The sequence below is a fragment of the Ambystoma mexicanum genome, chromosome 9 (assembly GCF_040938575.1).
Source record: "Ambystoma mexicanum isolate Mex_15411 chromosome 9, UKY_AmexF1_1, whole genome shotgun sequence".
Lineage (NCBI taxonomy): Eukaryota > Metazoa > Chordata > Amphibia > Caudata > Ambystomatidae > Ambystoma > Ambystoma mexicanum.
The window spans coordinates 1,342,479,669-1,342,506,966 of NC_090931.1; the positions used below are offsets into that span (position 1 = coordinate 1,342,479,669).

At 46.0% G+C, this 27,298-nt stretch overlaps 1 protein-coding gene across 2 annotated transcripts in view; it reads right to left on the reverse strand.

The window, feature by feature from the left end:
* Positions 1–27,298, reverse strand: part of PTPN4 (protein tyrosine phosphatase non-receptor type 4) — a 2,055,941-nt gene that overhangs the window by 1,161,949 nt on the left and 866,694 nt on the right. For both annotated transcript variants that reach the window (XM_069616750.1, XM_069616749.1), the window contains one exon: positions 17,533–17,667. In XM_069616750.1, the coding sequence (XP_069472851.1) occupies positions 17,533–17,667 (135 nt within the window). The remainder of the gene's footprint in view (positions 1–17,532; positions 17,668–27,298) is intronic.

The following is a 27,298-nucleotide window of genomic DNA, read 5'->3' on the forward strand; positions in this document are numbered from 1 at the left end:
CTAGCGTATGGGAACCAGGCATTCCATGCCTGAGAGGAAGGCGGATGCGAGTTCATCTCGCACATGTTTGTGGGTGGGGAAATAAGACCACTCAACTCCAGAAAGGTCAGGTTTGGGGAGGGTGAGAGGGACCGATACATTTACCTGCAGCTTAGACATTGGGTCCTTCAGAGAGAAAACAAGGAGGGGGGTAGGAGGCAGCTGATGCCGTTTGAGAGGTTAATATTAATGCAGAAGGGTACAGCAGGCCTGATCTCACAGCTATACAGCTGCCTCAACTTGTCTCCCAGCATACACAATGCTCGGAAAAGAACTGGACGAAGAGCAGTGGGCAGGGATTTGGAGAGAGGCCTCAAAGAGCGACCGTGAGCACCCAGTACACAGAACAAAACTTTAAGATGTTGGCTCTGTGTTATATTAACCCAGAGAGGGAGGCACATATGGGAGGGGGGGGGGGCACCTGGATGTGTTGGAGGAGATGTGGAGGGGCAGGCACATACTTGCCTATTTGGTGGAGCTGCCCTAAACTACAACCCTATTGGAGCGAGGTGGCTCTCGCCCAGAGTCAAATAAGCAGCTTGGTCGGTTCAATGTGCACCTTAGGTCTGTCTTTTGGGTTCGGGGACACATAGCAAAGAGCGGAAGGAAAGGGGCTCTAATCATGTTTGTTTGTTTGTTCATTTGTATTGCGCTCCAGACCAGAGGGTATCAGGGCACAGAGGGTACAAGGAGATTCTCAGCTTAGTTTCACAATAGAATAAATTATACATTACAGATACATAAATGAGGTAGGCACAAGGAGAGCAGGTAGCATTAAGTTATACGTTGCAGAAACAAACATATGGTAGACGCAAATGGAGAGGAGCTAAATTGAACAAGAAAGTGGCAGCATTGGTGGCAAAGAGAGGTGGCCCCCGTGGGGTGTACTATGTTAGATCATGGTGGCCATTATAGAAGACTGAATACAAACAGAGGCTGAGGCTTAGAGATCAATAGACTTCAGCCAGTTAGTGCAGTTGGATCTGAAGTTCTGGTATGATTGATCTTCTCGGATTGAGGGTGGCAGAGAGTTCCAAAGCTGGGCCGCTTTAATAGGAAAGCTACTGCCTCCCACCTTAGATAGTTGGTGTTGACTAGTCTGGAGGGTCTAGTGGAGGTCCTTCTGTGGAATCTCTCTGATAGATAGCTGGGGCCACATTATTCAAAGATTTGAGTAAGTGACACAGTTTTCAACTTAATTTTGTTTGTGGAGTGCCAGTTGTTTTGTCGCCTGATCTCAGAGATATGGTCCCTCCTAGACACTACGAGGGCTGCTCTAAGGGCATTGTTTTGGAGTGTTTGGCTCTAACAAAGCAATCATCAGGAAAATCCAATGTAGAGGGCGTTACATTAGTCGAGCCTGGACAGAACAAGGGCTCTGGCCAGGATGATACAGCCGGTGTTAGATAGGAAAGGTTTGCCAGTTCTGAAAAGTTTACAAGTGTAAGCAGTAGTGGAAGCCAAGGTATTAACTCGTTTGGTGAAGGAGAGGGTTGAGGTGAGGTAAAATCCAAGGGTTTTCACCTCGTTGGCCACATTGATGAGGTTGCCATCAATTATGAAAGAAGCGTATTCACGCCCTAGTTTAAGGTTAGAAGAGGTAGCCAGGATGATCTTTATTTTGTCATCCTTCAGGCATAGACCATGAGTAGCCATCCATGCCTGGATGATGAGAAACTCTATCCGCCAAGGCCAAATCCTTAACATAATCCCCTGAAAGTGGGAGGAGAATCTGTGTATCATCTGCATAGTTAGTGTAGGTGATACCGAGATGTGTCTAGATCATCGAAAAGGGGCTTAATGAATATGTTATATATCGTTGGAGAGACACAGGATCCCATGGGTACAACGCAAGTGATGGGGATAGGGTCTGCAGCTGCTGAGGGAGAGAATACCCGCATAGTCCTCTCACTTAGAAATTACTCAATCCAGACTATGGCCTCCTTGGAAAAGTGAGCAGCTGAGTCTAGATGACGGCATACAACCTTGTGGTCCACAAGGTCGAATGCAGCCGAGAGGTCAAGGAGGAGAAGGAGGACTGATTTCCCTTTGTCCCTTAGCTCATCGACTTGGGTCTTCAGGTCGATGAGGGCAGTCCTTTCCGTGTTGTGGACGGAAACCAGATTGGCATGCTCCTAGGAGGTGGTGTAGTTCTAGATACTTCTGGATTTGTATGTAGGCGACCGTATCTAGAATTTTTAAGAGGAAGGGTACGGTCGTGATAGGCAGGTAATTGGTAGGTATCGATGGGTCAAGTGTTTGTTTTTTTAGTAAAGGGAGCACCCATGATTCTTTGAGGTTAGTGGGGATGGTGCCAGATGCAAATGAGGCGTTGATGTGCTTGGAGACAAAGGGAGCTAAGTCCCTTGCTGCATCCTTGATAAACTGGGCAAAGATCACCCTGGCAGTTGGAAGGTTGGAGTGTAAGTATAACCTTTTCAACCTCAAGGATTGAGGTTTTAGAGAAATTGAAACAAGTGAGTGGGGTGTTGGCTGTGATGGGAATCTTGGGGCAAGAGCGTGGGACGTTAGTTGGAAGAGTGTTGGGAGGCGGTGAATTCAAGGACGGATTCAAGGATGCTTTTATTTGGGCTATTTTGTTCTGGAGAGTGGCTACTTTGTAACATAGCGCATACTGGATACCAGAGCACCAGCTTTTGTCTTTGGTACATGTGTCAGGCTTGTAGGTGGGGGTTTATAACTCTTTATGGATTGTGAATAGCTCCTTCATACTAGAGGTAGCTCGAGAGATCCGTTGTTATAGGATTCTTTGGCTAGGCAAATTTCTTTTTCATTAAGGGTGGAGATCTTGGTGAGTTTGGTTTTGTTAACTTCTGATGGGAGTAGTCGCCAGGTGGCCTCACAGATTCTTTTTTTTTGCCTTAAATCTTTTAGGTATGGGGTGAACCATTTTTTCAGATGGGTTTTGGGCTTGCTTGGTCTTAGTTTAAGCAGGGCAATTATATCGATCGTTGTTGCCAGGATTTAATTAAACTCGTCGACCAGTGTTCCTGGATCAGTACTGTCTGGAAGGGAGTTGAGGGTGGGGAGGATAGCCGGGATGAGTCCATCAGCGTTGATATTCTTTGTTTCTAGTTAACTCTTTGGAGTAGGCCGAGTTCAGCCAGGATGGTGGCAGTATTTGTTGCATGTTTATCAAGAGGATCATTAAATCCCAATTTGAAATAGCCAAGGATTAGAACTTGTGATGCGTTTTTAAGATTGATAGTATAGGGGAGATATCCTCCTCAAATGTCCCAATGGGACCTGGTGGTCTATAAATCAAGCGTATGGTTAAGGTTTAGGAGTTGACCAATGGTAATTTATTGTGAGCGTTTCACAGGATTGGAAGTTTTGAGAGGGGGCAAGTGTCATGGAGAGGCTGGATTTGAAGATAATGGAGATACCTCCACCTCGGGTCTCAAGTCTGTCTCGTCTGGGAATGGTGTAGCCATCGGGAACTGCTAGCATGAGTATAGGGCCTGCTGCAGCATGTAACCATGGCGCGGTTATTGCGAGAAAGTCAAGGTTATCTGCCAAGATCAGATCTGCAATTTCTGTGGCATGTGCTACCAAGGACCTGGAGTTTAGTAGGGCCCCCTTGAATGAAGGCATGGGGGAATCTTTGGCAGCGGTATAAATGAGTGGGGCAGGAGTCTTAGGATGAGGAGCCGTGCCCTACTTGGTAGTGGTGTTGAGGGGAAGTCGGTTCTTGCAGCGTTTGGCAATTGTAGTGTTTGACTAGAAGAGCAGTTACTGTTTGCGTTAGAGATGGGTATAAGTCTGGCAGTGGGGTTCAAATAGTTTGGCTAGTCTGGATCCGAGTCTAGTGTTCCTGATATTTGTGTTGCAGGGATTGAAAGTGATTATGCTCTGAGTCGAGAAGCTGAGTTGAGTTGCATGCAATGTAGCACCTGTGGTCGTTGTGAGGTCGGTTGGGCTCAGGGAGACACAAAAGAGGGGCCTAGCAATACACAGTAAGGTATTGATAGTCAATAGTGTGGCTACTGCGATAGGGTGGACTGTGGTAGGCATGCTAGGATAGTACTCTTGCTAACGGGAGAAATGCAATCCGTGGCAAAGGCAGGCTTGGTGGAGCCGGTGGAATAGGCTAGTCTGACAATTGCAGGGGTAGGTACCAAGTATGGATTAGACAGACCCGATACCAAAAGCAGGATAGGTTAGTCCCATATATCATGGGTATGCAACTATTGGCTGGGTTAGCAGGGGTGGATACGCGGTAGGGAATTGTAAGGCCTGGTTGCAGCAACAGAATAGGCTAAATCGATTGATGTAAGGGCTAGATATAACAGCAGAATAGGCTAATCACACGGCTAGATGCAACAGCAGAATAGGCTAATTCGATTTATCACAGGGCTAGATACAACAGCAGAATAGGCTAATTCGATTGATCAAACACCAAAGTAGGCTAATTCGATATGTCATAGGTATGCATAGGTATATCATAACGTTAGTATGCAAACATTGTTCAAAGTTAGCAGTGGTGGAAATACGCTAAGGAGTTGAAAGGCCTGGTTACAACAACAGAATATGCTAATTCGAATATCGCAGGTGTGGTGCATACCATGGTTAACCTTAGCAATAGGCGGATACGAGCTATTATGTGGGTGGGCCTACTGATCTTGTCAGAGTAGGCTAGTGTGACTGATTTGAACTGGTGCAATTGGCACGACAGGTGTATCACTATACTCAATATATGTGAGGAGGCTAACGATGCACATACGATATCAAGGGCTGGCAGTACACAAAGAGCACAACTGTATCTTCACAATTATATGCACATCAAAATCGATTGGTGCAGTAGTTCAAATGTATGGTGTGCTGATTTGCAGATTCAGCGACTAGGTTTTACAAATACGTGACAGTCGGGGGGTGCAGGTGCATGCATATGCTTGGGAAGCTTACAACGTGTGCAAGAGTGGTATAAGTATACGCAAGTTGCACTGTGCGAATTTCACAGTTGCAGAGCCAAAAGGTGCACCTCGATATGCACCTTATGTGATCATAGCAGAGACAGGGGGTAGAAACACGGTGGTGGGTAAGGCGAGCTCATTGGTTCAGAAAAGTGGGCATTTGCGCAGGGTAGGAGTATAACATTCAGAGTGTCAGGAGCCATACGCTTATATGCACAGGCGATTAGCCATGACAGGACAAAGTTGTCTTACCTCAATGTGAGGGTCTTGATTTGGGATAGGTAACAGCGCAACCAGTGCGCAGAACAGGGCTTGCGCAAGAAGGGCCGGATCCGCCTGCCGGCAGGGAGTTGCGGATAATGAAGCCAAGTCGTTGCCTAGCAACATGTGAGCCTCATTCTCATGCCGATGCTATGTCGGCCATTAACGGGGAAGGTAGGGCTGGGCCAAATGGCAACAAACGTGGTGCAGGTCCTCAGAACGAGGAAAATGGTGGCCGATTCCAGCGTGGGGGCTCACCTCAGGTGAAAGATGCATGCGGTCGGCTAAATGCAGACATGAAAATGTGAGCTGGGGACGCGTAGCTGTGAAGGCTCTCGATTCCAGTAGTGCGGCTGGGATGGGCTGCTCCTGCAGCGCGGTACGTCATGTAGTAGAGCGTGTAGGAGTATCATCTCCCTATATTTATGTTAATTGTTGCCAGGAGTGCCATTGCGGTGAGGTGGCGGTCAAACACGATTCCTTGCATTGAGGACTGGATGGCTGGAATGTGAAGACTACTTATATGTGAGAAAGTGACATACGGCCTACAAAATGAGCGTACTCGTGTCTTTAAAAAAATGGGAGCGCTTCCTGCAGTTTATTAAGTCTTCCAACAAGGACTTTACATGCCCCCGGAGGCTTTGAGCCCTTCGCCTTCTTGATGTGTCGTAAGGTGCTTCCCCTTGGTGGAGCTGGTTGAACAGGACATGCCGGGGAGGATGTGAAAGAGGGACCAGCTCGTGGAAGTGAAGGGGGGAGGGAGAGGGCCCATCCTTGACACTGTGCCATGGGGGAAAGAGGGTGGCAGTTATTGAAGTTTTCATGAAGAGCGGCGTTGCTTGTGGTTGGATGCTAGTTCTTTTTGGGGCAAAGTTAACAAATTGTGTCAAGTTGGGTTTTGTTTACATACCTTCAATAAAAACGATTTTAATACAAAAAAAATCATTGCAATACCTTTGCGTGCAATACCTCATGCCCTCTTAAACACCTTGCAATTCAAATAAGACCATAAGATTGGCAGTCCGCAATTCCATACAGTGAGCAGAGTTTATGTAAAGGGCATACAAATAGGAAAAATGACATTAAGGTATACTGCAACATGGTCCTAGTTACACACTGCCAATATAGAAGATAGTCTCTGCTAACTGTTGTACACAGCTACATCAAATCTGCTTCATCCATAAAAGAAAATAAAAAATAAACACTATTTTGAATTTGGGGCCTAAAAATAGGTGTCGCCGTGAGGGGAAGGCATACATAGGGCATACATAGGGAGGGGGTTTGCGGTGATATGTTGCGGGGCACCCAAGGACAGGGGAAGAACAGACGAGAGCAAAATCAAAGAACCAAACGGTAAGAAATGCAGATTCAATAAAATATAGATCAACATTAACACTCAAGAACCACTAATATACACTGGGATCTTCAACATTAAAAACCAATCTTTGGCCAGGCTGATGAGTGAAAAGAACAAGCAAACATACACTCCAGTCCTTACTGAACCAGGTGCACTTAGCTAGGGTCACATGTAGGACAAACAACAAAAGCAGGGTCTACCAAACATCTCTCATATGCACATCTGTAGGTGGTTCATCTGAAGACTGGAATCAAGCATCCGCCAGACACCAGCAGGCGTCTAACAACTTAAGTTGTTTCACCAAGTTATTTTAAAGAAAGAGTAGTGTATACCCTGACTTCACAACCAGTGTCTCAAAGTTCTTTCTAACAAGCACAAATGCTTTTGACTGACTGGTCTATGAGCCCACAACAGGAAATGAGTGCACCACATTACTCCAACAGTGATATACTCTTACTTTTCACAACTTTTATTTATCCCTCGTCTCTCACTACATTTCTTCTTTGAGGCAGTTTTAAAATCATTTTCCTCATTAACAATCAAAGGTTTGTTCTCAGGCTTAAAGTTCAACATTTCAGGGGGTTTTCCTCTATGAAGGCCAACATCCTTATCTGCTATTTCACTTAGCACACCTAGCAGAGCTGTCGTTCTCAGTTTGTTCTCCACTTGCTGCAATCATGAGACAGACATAAGCTCTTAATGCAGCTCTTAAGGCATTAAGGCAGCTCTTCCTTTCTGGGTCTTAGCAATTTCAAGTGTGTGGGTGCAAACCCGAATAGCATACAGTGTTTCCCATTTGGCAATGGCAAGGCACGCTTGGAAATATTTTGGGACGCTACCCCGAGCAAATGACAGTGTATATTAATCCAAACCTTTTCCATACTTCACTACTCACAGCTATTGGAGTACTGTATTGAATAGATTAGTTTTCTAATATTGCCCTCCAACAGCTATCATTCGGGCCTTCCAGCCTTGCCAGTCTTACTCTTTTTATCAAATTCAGAATCTAATATATTAATATTCTGCTCTATTTTTTGCAGTATTTATATAATGTTAGATTTGGAGTGTGAATGTGGACTAGGGAGGTTACTCTTTTTTGCCGTTTTTGTTTATTCTTTTTGGAGGTGCAGAAACAAGACTTAAAAAAATGTTAAACTTGGATGGCTTTTTCTACCAAGACCCATCAGCTATCTCCACTTATCTGAGAGTACTCTAGTCACTCTTTCCAAGACGTGCATAAATGGATGCACTAATCTCAGATGTATGTGCTCAATTCTTATGAATGTCTGCATACACAGCACAACACATTCATACTATGGATTTCAGATGCAGTGTTCTTGGCTTCAGCAAGACGCAAAACCACTACCCTAAGCAAGGTTTATCCCAAGATCAAATCTTTAACACCTTCAATTTGCAGAACGCACCTTTACTGATGTTTTTTTCCAATGCTTGCGGCATAGTTGGCAGACATGGAGATGACCGCTCGTTCCATCAGCTCAGATATCTGCATCAAGGATTCTCGGCTTTCAATAATTTGGGAAAATAAATATCACTACCCTGGTGAAAAGCAAAGAGGACAGTGTGTCTGGAATATCAGCGATACTGACGTTTCAGTGCACAGAGATGACAAAGTTGAAGGGTGCAGAACTTGCAGTGGACGAGGCAAAGTAGCAATGGTACAGTGAGGCAGCCTGTGAAGCATGTCATTCAGGAGTGGTAGGTCGGCCTGGAATGCAATGGGACCCGCAGCTGTACAGTTAAGGGGTGTTTTGGATACCTTTACTCCTTAAAATTGGCCAATAGTCCCAAAAAATAAAAATAGGCGCCACAAATACACCCAACAAAAAATAGGGAAACGACATGTAGAATCTTTCACCCCTGCTTTCACCCTCCCAGCTCCAGTTTGGAACAGTAGTGCACGTAGTACCACAGGAAGAAACTACTTTTTAACTGCCTGATTGGAAGAAGTAAACGTAACTTTTAATGTACATGATTATCTAGGTGCAAAGAAAAAAATATTGAAAAAGTTTGTTTCAGTTAAATACATATTGTTATTCGCTTATAAAATACTCTAATTGGGACTTCTATTTTTACTTCCTAAAAAATAATTTTTACTCCCAACTTTAAAAAATAGGGAGTACAATACTCCCACTTCCACATCTTATCTGGAGCACTGGGGACCCCTATTACTGTCTTTGACAGAGAAGAAGGCTAATAATGGAACTATGTTACAAGAGACATCAGTGATCAAAAGTAAAACCTTTGAAGCAATGTTTTGCTTTGATAAGAAATTGGAGGTGGGTGAGAACTTCTGACCTGTGGCAAAAATAAGAATTTTCTTACCACTGCTACAGTGGATTGTACTAACCAAAGGCAAGCATGTAGTTCTGCACATTGATGCAATAGTGGGGTGTCAAGCTGACTAAGCGGAATTCCATTTTCATAAGCCATTTTGCCTCCCATCTTGTAAAATGGTCCGATGAGGGGAACAGTTGGGGAGCAGTAGTGCTGATCCTTACGGAACTAAATATCAGAGAGCAGTTATTTAGTGGAGTGGTCAAAACAATGGAGATGGAAGGGTTAAGGATCCCGCCTTTCCCAGACCAAAGCATTCCTTTGATGGTTACAGGTGTAAAAGGCTTTTGATTATTCCGAAATCCCCAATAGAGCAGAAAGAGCTGGCTTATAGTCAGTACCCTGTCAAACTGAAGTGACATATGTGGATAAGCAGCTAGTTTTGGTGGAGCCCGAGAAGAGCAGGCGTTTCTACCGAAAGTAGGATTGCACCATGACAGGCAGATGGGGACCCTGCCACGGAAAGGAAATTCAACAGCTGCCACTGTAGACATTCAATTTCTAAGCAGTGACTGCCCAGTTGCAATTTTGCCACTATAGGGGTAGATGGAATAAGTATGCGTACTGAAAACCGAGGCACTAGAACACTGAATCTAACTGCAGTTGGTATAGAAGGATTCCGATAAAGGCAAAATGTGAACCCTGCTGCATATATCCAAGGTAGGTAGAGGAAGTGCCCTAACCAACCTCAAAATGTTTTGAAACTGCCATACTAAATTTGTTGTTTATGCCATTATTTTTGTTTGTAAAATCGTGCACATCAGGATCACGATCAGAGAAGTGAGATTCAGGGAACATCTAAATATGTTGGTGTTAGGGAGAATTCTCAGAAATGTGTCAATTCCTCTCTTCCTTAGAGACACCCAGCTCTTTTGCTGGACACTAGGACTTTTTCATTTTTACCTGGAGAGAGTGAGACCCTTTGTCCCACTCTCTCATGTATTTTAATGTCATTTGAACACTGTGTTTCTGTTGGTTATTGGAGTCTGACAAATGCCATAGGCATCTTTTTACATTGTAGCACACAGCACCTTCAGTGTAGTGCTACAGGGAAGTCTTACAGATTTCCCCGAAGGCTTAAACACCTTTCTCTTGGATGACTACTGTTTTAAAGAAAAGTAAAGTGAAAATGAGGTTACTTTATACTTTAAATTTCTAGACCCAGCACACACTATCTTACCATAAGTATCCCCTTTGTCTAGCTTCTCATGTAACATTTTTATGTTTCCCTTTCCTCGATGAATGGCTGGTGGCAGTGATTTACTTTTAACAATCGTGGTGTGTCTTTACCACGGGCTACGTTCGCAGCTGCAATAAAGCACTCTTGGGTGCCATTTTTGTCAAAATGTCCCCAGTCGTCTCTTATCGCCATTTCTTTGTCCTTCTTGAGATTTACTCTGCGCGCCAAACCAGGTTTGGTCCCTTTGCTCGTTTTGTCTTTGGCGGGATTCACGAGTGAAGCCTGCCTCTGGTTCCAGGGTGTCTGCTGGGGCAGGAAGTGAAGGAGGTACCCGAAACTCCCTGTGCTTAGTCTCCTAGGAGACAGGAATGCACTCCTAGTTGTTTAGCCGGCTGGCTGTGCGGCAAGGACAGCCACCCTGCTGGGTGATTGACAGCCAGGCTGGAATGAATGGGAGAAACCTGCATAAAAGGTGAGGATTTTTGGCTTGGAAGGCAGAGTCGATCACTGGACGAAGGAATCCAAAGAAGAACTTGGAGAGGACGCCTGCTGCAACTCCTGGACCGTTGGTTTCCCCGGTGAAGCCATGCTGCTGTGCTGAAAACTCCACATTTGCATCGACAGAAAAGCCCCTGAAAGGACGACTTCTCCCTTTGAGTTGGTGGGACCAATCAACTCCAAAGTAAGCCACCTGGACATTCGTCTCGAAGCTGGTTGGAATTACAGAGTTGCTGCTGGAACCAAGACACCAGGGAGAGGAACACCAGTTTGTGAGCGTTGCTTTTTTTTAACTTTCTTTATTGCCATTTTACAGAACAGTCAAAAACATAACATTCCCCCGCTCCCTGCCCACCCCCAGTACATTCGTTCAGGAGCATGCTACATCTTGATGAGATGTTCGGTTGGTAGTTGAGTACTGTGTAATGGCCGTCGGCATGGCCCCGTATTTGATTTGGGCGACAAATACATAAGATCATGGGTTATGATCCTGAATCATCTTGGTTTTGGCTCTGCTTTCACGTGTTCTGGGGTGCCCAGATTCCTTGGAATGCTTTGTGCTCATGTTCGTGGCTCTTCTTGGGTAGGGTGATAGTATATTGGTGGACGTCGTCCTAGACTTGAGGATGCTGAGGAGTGTCCTGCAGCGTCCCCATCACCTGCTTTCTTAAGTAGATAGAGCATGTATGCATTCCACATTTGCCTATTCCCCCATTGATTGCCCTCGTAGCGCCCCATCTGGTCTCTATTTCATTGCAGTACAAAATGTCCGCGGGCCATTGGGCAACCGTAGCGCACTGTTTCCCGCCCCACCACACTGCCACCCTCCGTTTTGCTAGAATCAAGAGGAGACCTATTTCCTAGTTCCTCTGGGTATCAGTTTAGTGTACCCCAGTAGGGCTATCATGGGGTCCAGTGCAACTTCCTGTCCCACAATATCCCCAATCACTTTGAGATCCCGTCACATTCCCACGCTACGTGAATAAACCTTGCTGCGGCCTGCCCACATCTATTACAGTTCCCAGTTTTTTGGGGGAAATATTCCTTCAGCTGGGCCGGGGTGTAATAGTATTGGTGTAGAAACTTAAATTGGACCAACTTGAATCTAGTGCAGGTCGCCCCCTTCCTTGTCATCTCACAGCAGTACCTGCATACAGCCTCTGGTATCTCTCTGCCCAACGTCCCCTCCCAAACTTTCTGTGGTGATGTGCAGCTTCTGGTCCGTTTCTTAAGGCCATTGCGTACAATTCGGATGTTACTCGGCGCCCTGAGTACTCTTGTATCATTTTGTCCAGCATTTCAACTGTTTGGGGTTGTTCGGGGAAGGACGGGAGCAGCTGCTGTAGTGTCACCCGCAGCCTGTAATATAAAAATAAGTCTAGTGCTGATAGGATCCCTCTCTCTTTCAGCTGTTCAATCGATATGAACCTCCCCTTCGGGAATAGGTCTCCAAATTTGGTCACTTCCAGCTTTTTCATCAGAGTCAAAAAGCTTGTTTCACTGGACAGGGGGATATCCAGGATGTGTATGATCGGGCGTTCTGGCGAATACAGCGTGTCCTCCCTGGTTTTACGCTCCAGAAGAGACCATGCCCTACATGTCGGCCCATCATGTTCTGAGCTGCGTGTGGCCGGTTCGGAGCACTGAGGATAACTGACTGCAGCATTGCTGGGGCTGCGAATGCTCACTCCATCTCTACATGCCTTTGTTCATTACTCATCCCGTACCAGTACCGAGAAAGCCGGCCTGTGCCACAGTATAATATAATTCGAAATCCGGTAAGGCCTGGCCTCCCTCTCGGACAGGTGCAGTAACTTTATCCCAAGAGATCCTTGTGTGTTTACCGGCCCAGTTGAATTGTGTCACAGCTGAGCGGAGTTCCCGGAAACAGACCTTGGGCACCTTTATGGATGTGTTAAGGAATACATAGAGAAGTCTGGGGAGAATAGTCATGTTAATTACAGAGATTCTACCATATAGATTGAGGGGGAGAGAATTCCATGTGAACATTGCTGATTTAGCTAGTTCAAGTGCCTACACATAGTTGCTGCGGTATACCACCCCATCATCTCTAGCTATAGTGATCCCCAGATAGCGAGTTCGAAGTAAGTCCCACTGGAATCCCCAGTTATCTTGGAACTGATTTGTCGCATCCGTCAGTGGGAATATGACCAATTTGCTAGCATTTACTCTGAGCCCTGATAGTTCACCATAGTGTTGAACTTCTAGCATAACTGGGTCCAGGTTGACTTCAGGGTGCTGTAGAAATAGCACCATATTGTGCGTGTAGAGCGAAATCACCACGCGATGAGTGTGTAACCGAAGCCCCCGGTGTATGTGTAAATCTTTAACCTGTTCAGCCCATGGATCTATCGCCAGAGCAAATAGTAGGGGGGGGATAATGGACACCGTTGTGGTCACCGCTCGAGTGCTAACAGTTCAGTTGTTTGCCCAGTCACTCTCACCTTGGCCACTGGGTCTTTGTATAACAGTGATATCAGGGAGATGAACAGCTCACCCAGGCCCAATCGCTGTAGAACCGTGAATAAGAACACCCAATCGACAGTCGAATGCCTTGGTGGCGTGCCCGCTGCGCTGCTCACAGGATACTGTCCCAGGTTTGTGGTTGCGGAGAGGGGGACGGTCTTAAGATCTGATGAGACCTGCTTCTCCCCTCCTCCTGTGGTCCAGCCTTTTGTTCCTGTATTGGCCATGGGCTGTGCTTTCCGGGGGTGCTTCGGGCCCTAGACGTAGTGTGCCTTGCCAGGGTGGGTCAACGTGTGTAGGTGTGCCTGTTCTCCGGGGTCTGTGCGCTTGTGCACACGCCAGTTGTGTCCAGGTGGTTTCTCCAAGGGGTGTCACTACCTCCCCCAGGCACTGTCCTTTGTTCTTCTGGTGTGATGCCTCCTAGTTTTAACCCCAGTATAGACAGTGCTTGAGTGCCCCCCCATCCACCAGATAGCTTGTGGCCCCTGTTCCCCCATGCCTATGTTAGTGTGCTCCCTGGGTGTTGTCACCAGTCAGCATAATCCCCCTGGTGGTCATTAGTGGGCCCTCGGCAGTATCCAGGCAGGCTCCTCACCCCAGTGCGGGTCAGGGAGAGGGGGTGGGGGAGGTGGGGTGCGAGATTACCCCTGGGTGTGTCTGGTGCCTTGAAGAGCTACTGTGGTGCCTGTCATCCGGCCCGATCGGTACTGGGAGATCTAGAATCTCTGCAGTGTTGCGTGCGACAGGGGATCGAGTGATCTTGTGCCTGCTCACCAGTTATCCGTGCTTCTCAAGGTGTGCCAGTGGAGCGGGCAACTGGCTGCGTGTGGACTGACCTATGCCCCCCACCGCCCCAGCTGGGTTTCCTGGTTGCACCGCTCCTCCACTCCTCCACTCCTCCGCTCTGCAGTATGGGGGGGGATCGTGTCTCCTCCCTGTTCCACTGTGCAAGTTCAGATGGGCTGTTGTGTCCCCAATCCTGCCGCTCCGCATATCGGACCCCCAGAGGCCACACAGCCGAGGCCCAGAGAGCCTCTGAGAGGGCAAAGTTGATCACTATCTGCAGGCACTCCGACAGTCAAAGATTGTTCCGTGCTCGGCGTACTGCTCCGTTAGGGCGCACGCACCAGTTTTTCTCCCAGGGTCCTGCTGGCAGCGCACCCACCAGGTGCTCCGGTCCAGTGTGGGTGATGGGTCGGGCCGCTGTGTTGTGCGGCTGAGTCGTTGGGTGCAGCTGGTGACTGCTTCACAGCACCCTGCCGCAGTCTCATGCAATCAACGCCGTGCAGCTCCAGGGAGGATACCGAGCCCTCTCGCCTGGGTGACCTGCTGCAGGGGCCTGGGATGGCCACCCCGTCGGCGTGCCCCGCGATGCCCCTCCCCCCCCCCCAGTGTCAGGGCTTGCTCACAACAGGTGGGGCGGCTGTCTCTGGGGCACACCACGCCCATGCCAGCTCTTTGCACCACTCCAGTGGAGTTGTTTCTGACATAGCCAGGCAGCCTCCCCCGGTTCCGTAGAGCAGCTCCTCCCCCACACCACGCTATCCGCACGGCCTCCATTGGTTGCCGCAGCTCCACCAGGGTGTTCCGGCACAAATTTATGCTGATCTTGCCCCCACTGGATCTCGCCACTGTTGACCATAAGTTCTTGCTGTGTGACCAAGGGATCCAGTCAGGGAACCTGCGGATAATGAGACGGATATGTGTAGGTGCTGGCGAGCTCTACGGGCCCACGGCCATCTTGGTCGGGCTCTCTAGCACCCCCCGTGTGCGTTGCTTAGCTGGCCAAGAGCTCCAGGAAGATCCTCCGGACTCCCAGGAAGCAAGACTGACCGAGCCCGAGCCACCTCAGAGTGCTGGACCCCAGGTGTAAGGAAAGTCTGTCTCGACATCCAGAAACCGCAGTAGACACAAGGAGCTGAAACACTGAATTGACACTTGTTTGAAGATAGCCGGTTGCTGCCGGTAACCGTCCTGTTGCAGTGTAGGAGTCCCCAAAATCAGTCCTCCCTCTTATCCCCACGACTGAGGCCGAGGAACACCAGGATCTGCAGAGCTGCACAGGAACAGACGTCATCTGCTGCTTTTCTTCTAACTAAAGGTACTGTAAAGTCTAAGAGAACTTACCTCTTGTTGTAGATTTGTTTCTACTCTTCACAAGCCTAACAGCTTGTGGCCCTATATTGATTCTTCTTCACTAAAGACTTCTAAAACATTGTGCAAAGACTTTACTACTTACCTGCAAGAAGAGCTTCAGCTACATAGACTTTAGCCTATTGACGTTGGCCTAGCCTGTTTCCACTGAAAGACTCTTCTCTCCTCTGACACTGGGGAGGGTTGAAAAGTATTTGTCTGCTTAAGAATAATTGTGATCCCTTGTTTGTTCTGAGTAACCTTTTCTTTGCCACATCTCAGTGCTTTTCTAAATGCTAACAGTAACATATCAATGTCCACAGTGTCCCAACAACTGATGTCACCTGAGGGTGTAGGAAGTGTCTGTGTGGCATCTCCAATGCCTTTTGTTGTAGGTCTGTACTACACAAGTTGGTAGCGTGACTGAACAGCCAGGCCCATCTGAAGAGGGGTAAATGTGAGCTGTAGCAATGAAATTCGCAAATACAAGTTGCCAAGTAACACTTACACTCAAGGTTTCAGTTAGAAATGTATTTAACATACATTTTTAAATAAGCGTTTTTTTAAAAGGGCAAGCTATGTTACAAATCAAATATACTTTAAAATACTTTTCAGAATCAGCATAAGTTAGTGGATACTCTTTGGATATGCTTATTACACACTTCCTAGACCCAGAGGTGACTTCATTCACATGAACAGTAATGCCGTTTATATATCATTAGTTATACTTTGCAGATTCTGAGGTTGCAGAAAGGAAAGGTTAAAAGAAGGAAAAAGGTTAAACAGGTTCTCAGGGCATGGGAGTATACTTACATCTTCCCATGAAGTCTAGACAAACATGGAGGTGCAGAGTAGCAGATAACGGCAGAGTACGAATCAAAGCGGATCGGTAGAAACAAAAGGGCAGGAAGTAGCAAATGGGAAAATATATCAAGGAAAAAGTGGAAGAGGTGAAGAACATGGGTAGGGGAGCATCAGGTATTAGAGGAGAAGCGACACACACATCTCACCTTTCCCGTCTCCTATATGCAAGCTGGCTGAATGAATCCGGCATTCGGTGAGCGTTCCACCATCTTGGAAATCAATTAGACTGTTGCATCTAGCACCCCATTGAATCAAAGGGGAGCGCCATGTTGAGAGAGCAAACACACCTAATCTCTTCCATGCATGCCAGATCAGGCAGGACTTGACACAGAGGGTTATTTGAATATTGGGTCAATCACTGCATACCTCCTAATTCACACAATACTTCAGTGGAAAATCTAGGTACTTTAAGTACATTAAAAGGGGCAAACTAAAAGTGCATTAGGTATGCCCAGACGTGGGTCCCGTGCCTGCTGGGCCTAGAGACCCAAGCTAGTCCTCACTAATGAGGTCCAGCAAGGCCAAAACATGTTTGGGGATGCTTGTGGTCTCGTGCAGAAGGGATGTGAAGGGAGGATAGCTCAATAGCAATGCGCGGGTCTTGAAACAAAACCACGCTGAGCAACACTGGTTCGAATCCCGGATCCGCGCTAAAAAAGAAAACGAGTGTACTATAAATACCTGTACTTGCATGATCTGAATGTACAAGGCCTAGTAGGATCGTTCCCCCCTCCCCTTGCCTTGTTGCGCTTTGACTCACGTGTATAGGCGCATTACAAATGAACCATTACATTAAATGTGATCAAGCAGTGTGGGCTGGACTGCCCCTTCTGGGGTGGGACCAAGCCTGATTTGCATACAGTCTTTCCCCTTTTGTAATGGCTTGGCAGGCGAAGAACAATGGTCTGGAGGGTTGCCCAGAACAATGCCAGAGGTTAGGATTAATTCACCTCTTTTGTTTTGCTCATGTACATAACACATGAAAACCTCCCTCTAGAATGTCATGATGGCACCAAGGGTCCGATACAAGACTGCAAGATTATGCCTAGATAATTCGCCAAGCTGACTTCAGTAAAGACTAGTAGATATTTGAAGGAAGTTATTTTAGAAATAAGACACAGCCTCTAAGAAACCTGTTGAGTGTGATAATTGTAAGGTTCTGACTTGAAATCTTTTATGAAAGAATTCCATGCATCAAAAACAGAAGTTACATCTTGAGAATAATGGCTTTACGTAAGAAATCAAAGATTCTGTGCATTAGGGATCCTACTAGGCTAGACTGAACATGTAACTGTGGTGTATAAATGAAATGGCAACAATAGAGTAAAAACAGCAGTGTAGATCTAGGCCCTAAACATTTTATGCAAAATTTACTATGTTCACAGCAAGGTTTAATTCCAAACACAAAGCTGGCTTCTACTTACTGAGTTGGAGTTCCAGGAGGTGAACGAGATGGCAAGCTTTGAGTTTCTAACCGTTCTTCTGATAAAGAATTCCTACTTAAAACATCCCAATCCATTCCAATCATCAGCTTGCGGGATAAGGGTTTACTTGGTGACCTTTGGGTATAATGGAAAAGTGAACTACGTTTGAAGAAATGAAAATATTAAATTGCACCTTTGAACAGAACTATGATCAGGATAAAATAAGCATTGGTACTTCATTTGAAGAACCAATCGCAAAAAAATAAAGTATGATCAACTAAACCAATAGAACGACTCTTATCAGCAGAAAATAACCTTTCACGGACAGAAGCCTTTTGTTCCAGTCAATGAAGCTAGTGACATGGGTAAAGTAAGACATGTGAATAGCCTTGCCTTATATTATGGATATTCACCTTCGGGTCTTGCACATCAACAGCATTCAGGAAACCTCTCGGAAAAAGCTACTATCTTGAGGAAATTACTGGCATATTCACATAGAGCCAAAATCTTGAAAAATGGCTGACTATGTAGGTGACCAGAAATAGTATTTAGAAGTCAGGGTAATGTGCGTGTTTTCAAAAGTATGTAGTCAACAAGTTGGAAATCTGTTCAAGCCAATCTATCGTTTACCATGGAACCTGCTTGACAACATTACAATTACTTTCATGTAGTATGCACATTTCCTCCCAATGCCACTGTGCCTTCTATTTTCACAGTGTATGCTGCATTTGCTTACAAGTACTAATGGTAACCAGGAAAACATTACGATGGCTATACATAGCTAAGGAATCCACATGGCAAGTTAATTCCGTTTATATGAAGTTCAACATATGCAATCGGGGTGTTCAAAAAGCAATACTGATCAACACTGAACTGAAGGCCAACAATAGGCTGGGAATATTACTGGTAGGGTGGAAGCTAAACTGAGGATATTTTTTTTTTTAAACTGTTGTCAAACCAGCCACGCTTTCTGTGATGGCTGTGGGCAAGAAATTGCACAAAGAAACAATTGGGCTGAAAAGGAATCATTAACAGAGAATTAAATCAACTACTGCACTCCTCCCCGATATCAGGGACGTGTCACAAAAATAGCTCTTACTGTCTGATTTAAAGAGACACTATAAGGAAAAAAAGGATCTTTGAATTTGCACAAATTATTAGGTGCTACGAAAAAGAAATGACTTACCTTCAGTAATGTTCTTTCTGGTGGACAATTCCTCCAACGGATTCCTCATCTTTGGAATAGCTAGTCAAAGCAGTTGCGCTACCACGACACTCTGGACTGCTGACTCTCGGCAGGGACCTGTGGCGCAGGGTGTGGAAACTCTTGGGGACTGCCAATCCTTTCTCCCTGTGTGTCCCATTGATTGGACTTATTGGGGAACAGCAGGGCATTGTGGAACAGTTTAGAAGGCATTGGGAAGCCAAAGGGATAGCCACGGCGTGAGACCTACTGCGGGGCGGCAAGATGACTTCCCGACTCTAGTTAGCAATTAGGTCATAAGGGTCCATTTCAACTGTACCTGGGAATGGTCAGGAGGATAGTAGAGAGATGGACAGGTTTTCGGGAGGGCATGAAAGTTAACACAGTACTAGACACTATGTATGACGTGTCTGAAGGGGTCCATATGGTCCCCAGACTGTACGACCTATTCTTGAGCTACCTTGAAGAAACTGAGTTGGCAGTGCGTAGGATTTGGGAGGTGGAAATGGGGAGAATTTTCACAGACAGGGAATGGAAAAGAGCACTGTTATACACCAAGGGGGTCTCAAGGACCGCCATGTTTAAACTCACTCAACTGTATGTCATGCACAGGGCGCACCTAACCCCGCGCAGGATGACATGGATTGGCGGAGAGGGGGCTAAGACCTGGCCAAGGTGTACGTGCGTGGTTGGCGGACATGATGCACATGTTCTGGACCTGTCCGGTGATTGGGAAGTTCTGGCAGGGGGTGGCGGATAAAGCCACTAGGGGAGGACCTTAATGCAGTTATGGCCCCCAGAGTTTTGCTTGCTGGGACTGTTTCCGAGCGGAGGGAAGCACTGTGCACCTCTCCAGAATGAAGGATCTAATTTGTGTGTTGGCAAAAAGCAGAAATGCAATGGCCTGGAAATCAACTGAGGGCCTCAAGGTTGAGGCTTGCTGGGCGGACTTAAAGTGCCGGTCACTGGCTGAGACTGCAGTATGGCAGATGGGGATGCAGGAGAAGAGTATGGAGGTGGAAGCCTGGAATGTGCTCACGCACACAATATTCACCCTAGACGCAGAGGGGCCCACCTGAATGCATAAACTGGAAGGTGGGGGCAGCAGAGGCACTCCTGCGCTCGTGAAGAAACATGAACCCCAAAACAGACTATTGAGCGTGGAGTGACTGTGGGAGGGAATGGTGGCTGCTGCAGCGCAGGGCGGAGTTGGGCGGGATGTGGTGATCATTTCTAAAATATGCTGAAAGGAAATGTATTGAAATAATTGTATCAAAACAGTGAACACCTGTATGTTTTTTAGGTTTTGTTTTGTCAATAAAGTTTCCCAAAAAAAAAAAAAAAAGAAATAGTCAACACAGATGACAATGGAAACATTTTTCATATTCAGCAGGTGACACTATTCAGCTGTATCATCAACCATCACGTCTTGTTGGTAGTGACTTGTGCAAAGTTGGCACCATCAGCGTGCAAGAAGGGAGCACTCACTTTCCTAATTTTTGCCTTTTCTCACAGCAGAAAGGCGGAGGAAAAGAGACATGTCCACCATTCTATAAATGGGGTAGGTGGGAGGGCGATGAGGAATCCGTGGGGGGGGAATTAGGAGTCTACCAGAAAGAACACTACCGAAGGGAAGTAATTTGTTCTTCTAAAGGGCACCACTTCCACGGATTCCTCATATTTGAAAGGCCCCCACAATCAGTGTTTTATGGTTTTAGTGGGGGGTATGGCACATCAGTTTTAATTAAAGATCGATTATGGGGCAGACTTTCTCACAACCATCTGATCCTTGAAGAGAGAATCCAACAGGTAATGTTTTGAGAAAGAGTGCATGGATGCCCAGGTAGCTGCCCGATATTGGAACACCTATTTGCAGAGACAATTTTGTTCCTACACGGTCAGATAGTACAGCGAGTAAGGGGCTCGCTTTGACATCTGTGCAGAGCCTGACGACGCAGGTTCAAATCCCGGCAGGGACAAACTCAGCCTTTCATCCTTCCGAGGTCGATAAATGAGCCCCACACACTGTGGGAAATAAGCAGCGATCAGATGCCTGAGGGTTTGTAGCGCTATATAAATCCAAAAATAAATAAAATAAATAGATACACTCCTAATGGAGTGAGCTCTTATACCTTCCAGTATCAGCTTTTGGGCAGAGCCATTGCATGCAGGAATAAAAAGGATTCTCCAGCATGAGATCATCCTTTTTGAGACTGCCTGTCCTTATTTGAAACTAGAATAGCTAATGAACAGTTGGTCATCTTACCTGAAGTCTTTCATTCTGTTTATGACGAACTTTAAAGTTCTGATAAACTCTAGTCTGAAATCTATCTTCCGATGGATTAGGAAGAGGAAAAAAGAATGGTGGATGTATCTTCTAGATTAGGTGGAATTCCGACACCACCTTTAATAGAAATTAGGTTCTATCTTATTGGAATTGGGTACATTCTGGAGAACTCGATAGAACTGTTCTGAAACTCCTTACGGTTAAAGCAAACAAGAATGCAACCTTATAGAAATAGACGGGGTTAGGCATATAGTATGAATGTATGCAGATGTCATACTATTATACCGGAGTAACCTCGCAGAGAACCTGCCACATGTGTTAGGGGTGCTAGACAACTTTGGAATACTGACCGGGATTCAAATAAACAAGAGTAAATCATGTCTTGCAAGTCTCTCACAAGTGGGAACTGAAAGGGGCCATTAAGTTGACAACCAGCTGCATTTGGAGGAGACCACAAATCAACTGATTTAATTGTTAAGCCTTTTGCTCCAAGAAGTTTCATCATGGCGGTTCTCTGGAGGTTGCACTGATAATACCCTAGTTGTTCGAGCAGGGCTACGCGATCCCTCCTTTTCCACCGATTCCCCAGTACTGATGAAATTGAAGGGGAGCGGGAAAACCATGATCTTGATTGCACCGGATTAGAAACTGAGGTCTTGGATCCCAGTTATGACCTCCTTGAAAGATCACCTGTAGGGAGGATATACTGCCCAATCGGATGGCAGGGTGCTTTACCCCAACACCAGGAGTCTCAACCTTAATGCCTGGCTGTTGAGAGGACGAGGTACAAGCGTTCTTTCAGAGGAGGTTCTGAGAGTAATATTTTTAGCAAGACACCCTCCGTCAAAGTCTATATATGCTTGTAATTGGAAAGAAACTGAAATCTGGTCGAGGGAGAAGCAGATGGAACCATTATTAGTTCTCGTTTTACCTAGCCAAGTGAGGCCTTAACGTGAATAGAGTACAAGGGTACTTACCTCTCCATATTTAAATGTGCTCCTGAACAGGGTTATTTTAAGATACCCTCTGTTTTTCAGTTTTTAAAATGTGTAGTTAACATACTTCTGCCTTCTGTTTGTCGTTTTCCCCCATGGGATCTGAATTTGGTACTACAGTTCTTGTTGCCAGCTCCCTTTTGAGCCCTTACATTCATGTTCCTTAAGACCTTTATCATTTAAGGTTGCATTCTTTTCTTTTTACTTAAATATCTTAATTCATTTTCAACATGTAAGTTACAATATAGTGGCACAAATAATCCTACTTCACTTCGATTAAATTATTCCCACCTTAAATTCCCGCCCCCACCCCCAACTGCCTGTGTATAGTTTGCAACCACTATATCCCATTTTGTGATGCCCTTCTCAGCTCAGTCTTGTGTGGTCTGTACAGCATTTTCGCCCTTACTCTGATTAAACAGGTTACCGTTAGAGCTATCCACTGCAGAATGTTCGTTCCAAGTTCTTGTTTCTGCTCTCCAACTGACTTCTTCCACACTCCAGTTTCTGCTGTTACCCATTTTCTCAGGTCTTCCCACCATCTATCAATACTCTGTCCCTTAGTGGCTTTGCACTGCATGGCTATGCTGCTTTTAGGCAGTACATAAATTAGGTCTTTGATCTTACCCAAGTTTTTTTTGCTTAGTGCTTCTCTTAAAGAGTCCCAACATACATGCCTCTAGGGATTGGATGTCCAGGTTAATGCCTCCTGGGGCCACTCTGTTTGCTACTCTCCTCCAAAATTCCTGAATCCTATGACATTCCCAGAACATGTGTATCATGCCTACATTCCCTTCCTTACATTTGGGACAGGCCTGATCACCCGCACCCTTCAACCTTGCTATTGCAGCTGGCGTTAGGTATGACCTTTGTGTAATGTAAAGTTGAAGCAGCTGCAGCCTGGCGTTTCTAGATACTTTCCTATGGTATATAACTATACTTTGCCACGCTATGTCTTCAAATGATTTCCCCAATTCCTTTTCCCATCCTGCCCTGCACTTCACTTCACTTCAATTCGACACTCGGGTTGCGATCTATCAGTACCACACATATTCTAGAAATAGCGTTCCCCCCCTCAGAGATATTTATTATTGTTTCAATGTCTTTGCACCCTACTGTATCCTCCGTGACAGATGGCCACCTACCCTTAATTGTACTTAGCACAGACCTATGTAGTAGCAATTGATCCTTGTGTATACCCGTGGAATATTGCAGTTCCTTAAATTCCAACAACCCATTTTCATTCCTCAGATTCCCTATCATAGCAATACCGCAAGACTCCCAATGTGCTTGCACCCTTGCTCTAAATCCTTGTGTGTCTGACATTACCGCCACCAAGGGGTCTGTGGTGCTATTGGGTCTCCAAGTCCCATGATTCTGCAGGTCCTCTGCCATATCTGTATTCCCAACTTCACTAAATGTGAATGTACGTGTGACTCCCGCGGGGGAGTCCAAATCAAGACTCCAAGATATCTTTTTATTGCTGGCTGTAGGAGAGTGGTCTCCCCCGTAGGGTCATCTGCCATCCATTGCGCTACATACTTTAACTGGCATGGCAGGAAATACAATGCGAAATTGGGGATCTCCAATCCTCCTTGCGCATAGGGCCTTTGCAATACGCTGAGTGCAACCCTGTGCTGCCCCACCTACCATAAGAAGTCCCTGCATACTTTGTCAAGTTCTAGGAAGAATTTCTTGGGGCTACTGTATGGGATATTCCCAAAACAGTGCCTAAGCCTTGGTAGTGCTACCATTTTTAACAATGGCGCTCTTCCTGCCATCGACAGCAGTAGCTTGCCCCAAAGTTCCATCCATTTAACCAAGCCCTCCTTAGCCTGTATTTTATTGGATTCATGTTCTCTCTTTAGGTCGTGATATATGTTCAGCCCTAGGTATCTGAAGGCATTCCCACTCCACAGCAGTGGAAGAGCTGGCCGCTCTTCATCCTCAAGAGTCGCCAATTTTGCCCAACACTTTCGCTTGAGGGTTTACATCGCTGGCAATGTGCCAAAAAAGGTCTTGTGAGACCTGTGGTAACTGGAGCACATCCCTCCTGTCCCCATTGAACTGGGACCTCTGGCTTCTCAGGGACCACTGTAACATCTGCATCCACAGTCTCCATTCGGTACTATGAAGATCCAGGACACCACAAGGACCAGTGTACTAAAAAAAGAAAATGCTGGGAGTTGAGGGGTTAGAAATGTGAGGCAGACAACTTTGTGATGGTTCTCCAAATAATGCCATTTTATTAATTCAAAAGGTTGGATGAACGCCTCACCATCCCTACCCTGAAAAGGGTTTTCCTGTCTAAAATAACTAAAGGAAATCTTTCGGTCCCTCACACTTATACATACAGTGACCCAACAAGGTAACACATGGCAGTTCAAAGCATCAAAATATTATAATAGTTAAGATCACAATATGACAACAGTCTCTCCTTATAATATGGGTGAATTCTCCTTCCCCAGTTGTTCCACAGTTCCAAAACGGAACAAGGAAATCCTGTTTTGCACCAAAGTTCCAATACAATTCTTTGCAACTCAAACTTGGCAACACAAAGTTCCAACACCAGTGCTTTCAACAAAAAGGTTCTTTCTTTTCACCTTGGAATAATAGGATTCAAAATAATCTTCATATAACCAAAGAATATTTATCTCAGTTTATCAATAGCAATGTAAATTGTCTTTGCCAGGATGCTTTGCCACAATTATTATTTCTAAGGTAAATAACACTTCTGCAGCAGTCTTATACAGTTCTTGCTTCAGCAATGAAAGTTTGTCAGAACACGTTAACACCACTTCATAGCACTTCATCAACGTCTACCTGATTTACTTCCATGCCAGGACTACTACTTCAATCACACCTGGTTTACTCCCATGCCATGTCTACTAATTCAAGTTTGCTATTCAGTTATACTCCCCTGCCCGAATAGCAATTTACAAACAAGTGCCTCTGTGGTTAAGATCAGCTCACAACAGCTTTGCAGTGTTCATCACTGTCAACATCAGACTAAGTTAATCTTCATGGAAAGCAAGATTCACAATGGTGCTCTTTAGTAAACTAGGAGTACTTTCCAAAACCTCTGCAAGTTATGCTGCTCTGCTTCCGAACAACCTTTCCAGAAGGGCAATGACCAACGGTGAAGCCGGCCCCAGTTAAAGAATCCTGCCTGTCTGATGCTATTACAAGTACGACCAGGCACAGGACCATGCTCGCTTAGCAGCTCCATCACAATGCGGCCCCTACCATCCTCAGCCATGGTGGTGGAGCTTCACCTGATCATGGACTTCACTGGCCTTTTCCCAATTCATCAGAGTTTTCCTGCTCCACCAAGATGGCAAATTCCTTTTCCGCTTTGAAGGTAGGGGCTTTTTCCAGCCCCTGCCTCAAGACGTCTGGTATGATTGGCGGATTCCTTTATTGAAATGACCAATTGTGGCAGGGAGCCAGCAGGCGCAGCCGGACCCTGTGAAAGGACCCAGTTAAAGGATCCTGCCTGTCCGGGCTTAGATGGACCCGGTCCCGCTGCCATGTCCGCAAGGAGTCAACTATTTCCATCCATTCTGCCAATTACATCTCCTTGGCAGGTAAATCATCCCATTGCCCCTTTCCTCTCCACTGCTCGCACTTCCTTCGCCTCACCTCGTCCCTGCCATATGTCCCCTCTGAATTGGAGCGGTCACTCGCCACCTCCTTTTTCTTTGCCCCCTCTCATCACCCCCCCGTCCTTTGCTCATTGCCTGGCGCAACCATCTCTCTAATCCTCATGCTTGTCCTTCCTTAGCCCACGGCAGCCAACAATGGTTGCCTTCTTCCTTCACTAAGCTTGGCCGCCAGTTTTACTGTTCATGGTCCTCGTCTATGCAGTGGGTTCCCTCCCGTTTCCTGCCTTAGCAGCCATTCCACTATTGAGTCTTGCTATGTTTTACGCTCATCTACTGTGCCCCCTGTCCCCCTCTTGGTCTGTCCCCCTTCCTGCACTGTCTGCCGCTCCTTCTCCCACTTTAACCACTATCTGACCGTGCACCCTGCTGTCGCTTCATCTTACTTCTCGACAATCTACTGCTGATTGTTTGTGCATCCTGCTGTGTTGCAACTTACCATCTGCAACTTTGCCCATATCCTTGATGTAGCCCCTCATCCCACGAGGCACAGCTTTCCCAGACTACAGTCACTCTTACGTACTTCTTACAATTGCATATTGGTCTCCCCTTTCATGCATTTTACCTACTTGTTCCTGCACTTTGTTAAACTTGTTTTGATTTAAAGTTCCTCTCACCCCCCTCCCTTTATGTTCAGCACTTGCACGATCCAAATCGTCTCACGACCTATCCATAAAGGTGTGTCTTCCTACACTCTACCCGCTTCCTGCACTCCCTCTCCTCCCCCTCAACCCTGTAGTCATGTTTTAGCAGTTGCACGTTCCAAATGTTTCAAGACATTTTAATAAAGTTTGTTTCCCCCCCATGTTCCTCTTCCACACTACGCCCCCCCCCCCCCACCGCCCTTGTCTCGATGCACCTCAAAACAATTTCTGCTGTATAGTGTGCATTACAAATAACCAATAAACAGAATTGGAGCAATCACAAGACTGGATTGTATAGAGGAATAAAGTTCTTTAGCGTTTGGATTGTTATTATTCACAGACTTCCTTTCACTCTACCATTGGGAGTTAGGAGAGCTTTTTAGATCTACGAGTCCCCAGGGTTTTAGAAGGGTTTTTACTTCTTTCAATGCCTAAGGGTTTATGATTGTTTTTACCCATATTAAGATGTTCAACTTGGGGAACACAAGGATTATCACAACAAGCCATTACATACTTTGGTATTGAGGAGATGTCCTCCCTAGAAGAAGACAAATACTGCGTCTCACCCAACGGAGTCCTCTTATTTCCCCCAGCCCTTTCTCCTCCCAGGTGATACTCCCGCAGAACCACACCCCCAAGGTCAAGATCAGAAAGCGTCTGCGTTTCCCTGGCACAAGGGAGGAGACTTTAGGCAGGGTCTCTGTGAGGACTCATCACTGAGTTCCCCTTTCAGTTTGAAGACCGCTACTGTGATCTCTAGGCTTGCGATTCATTCTGGTGGAGGGATAAACTGTTCACGTTTTGAGGCGGCCAGAAAGGACTTTTTTAGGTTGAAGGAGAAACTTAATTTGCAGAGAAGATTACACGTTTCCTACATGTTCAGTGGAATACCCTCTTCTGATTTGGCTCTGTTAGGGAGAATTCTCTCTTTAGTCTGAATTTCCTAACCTAGTGAGTCCCCCAGCAGCTTTGCT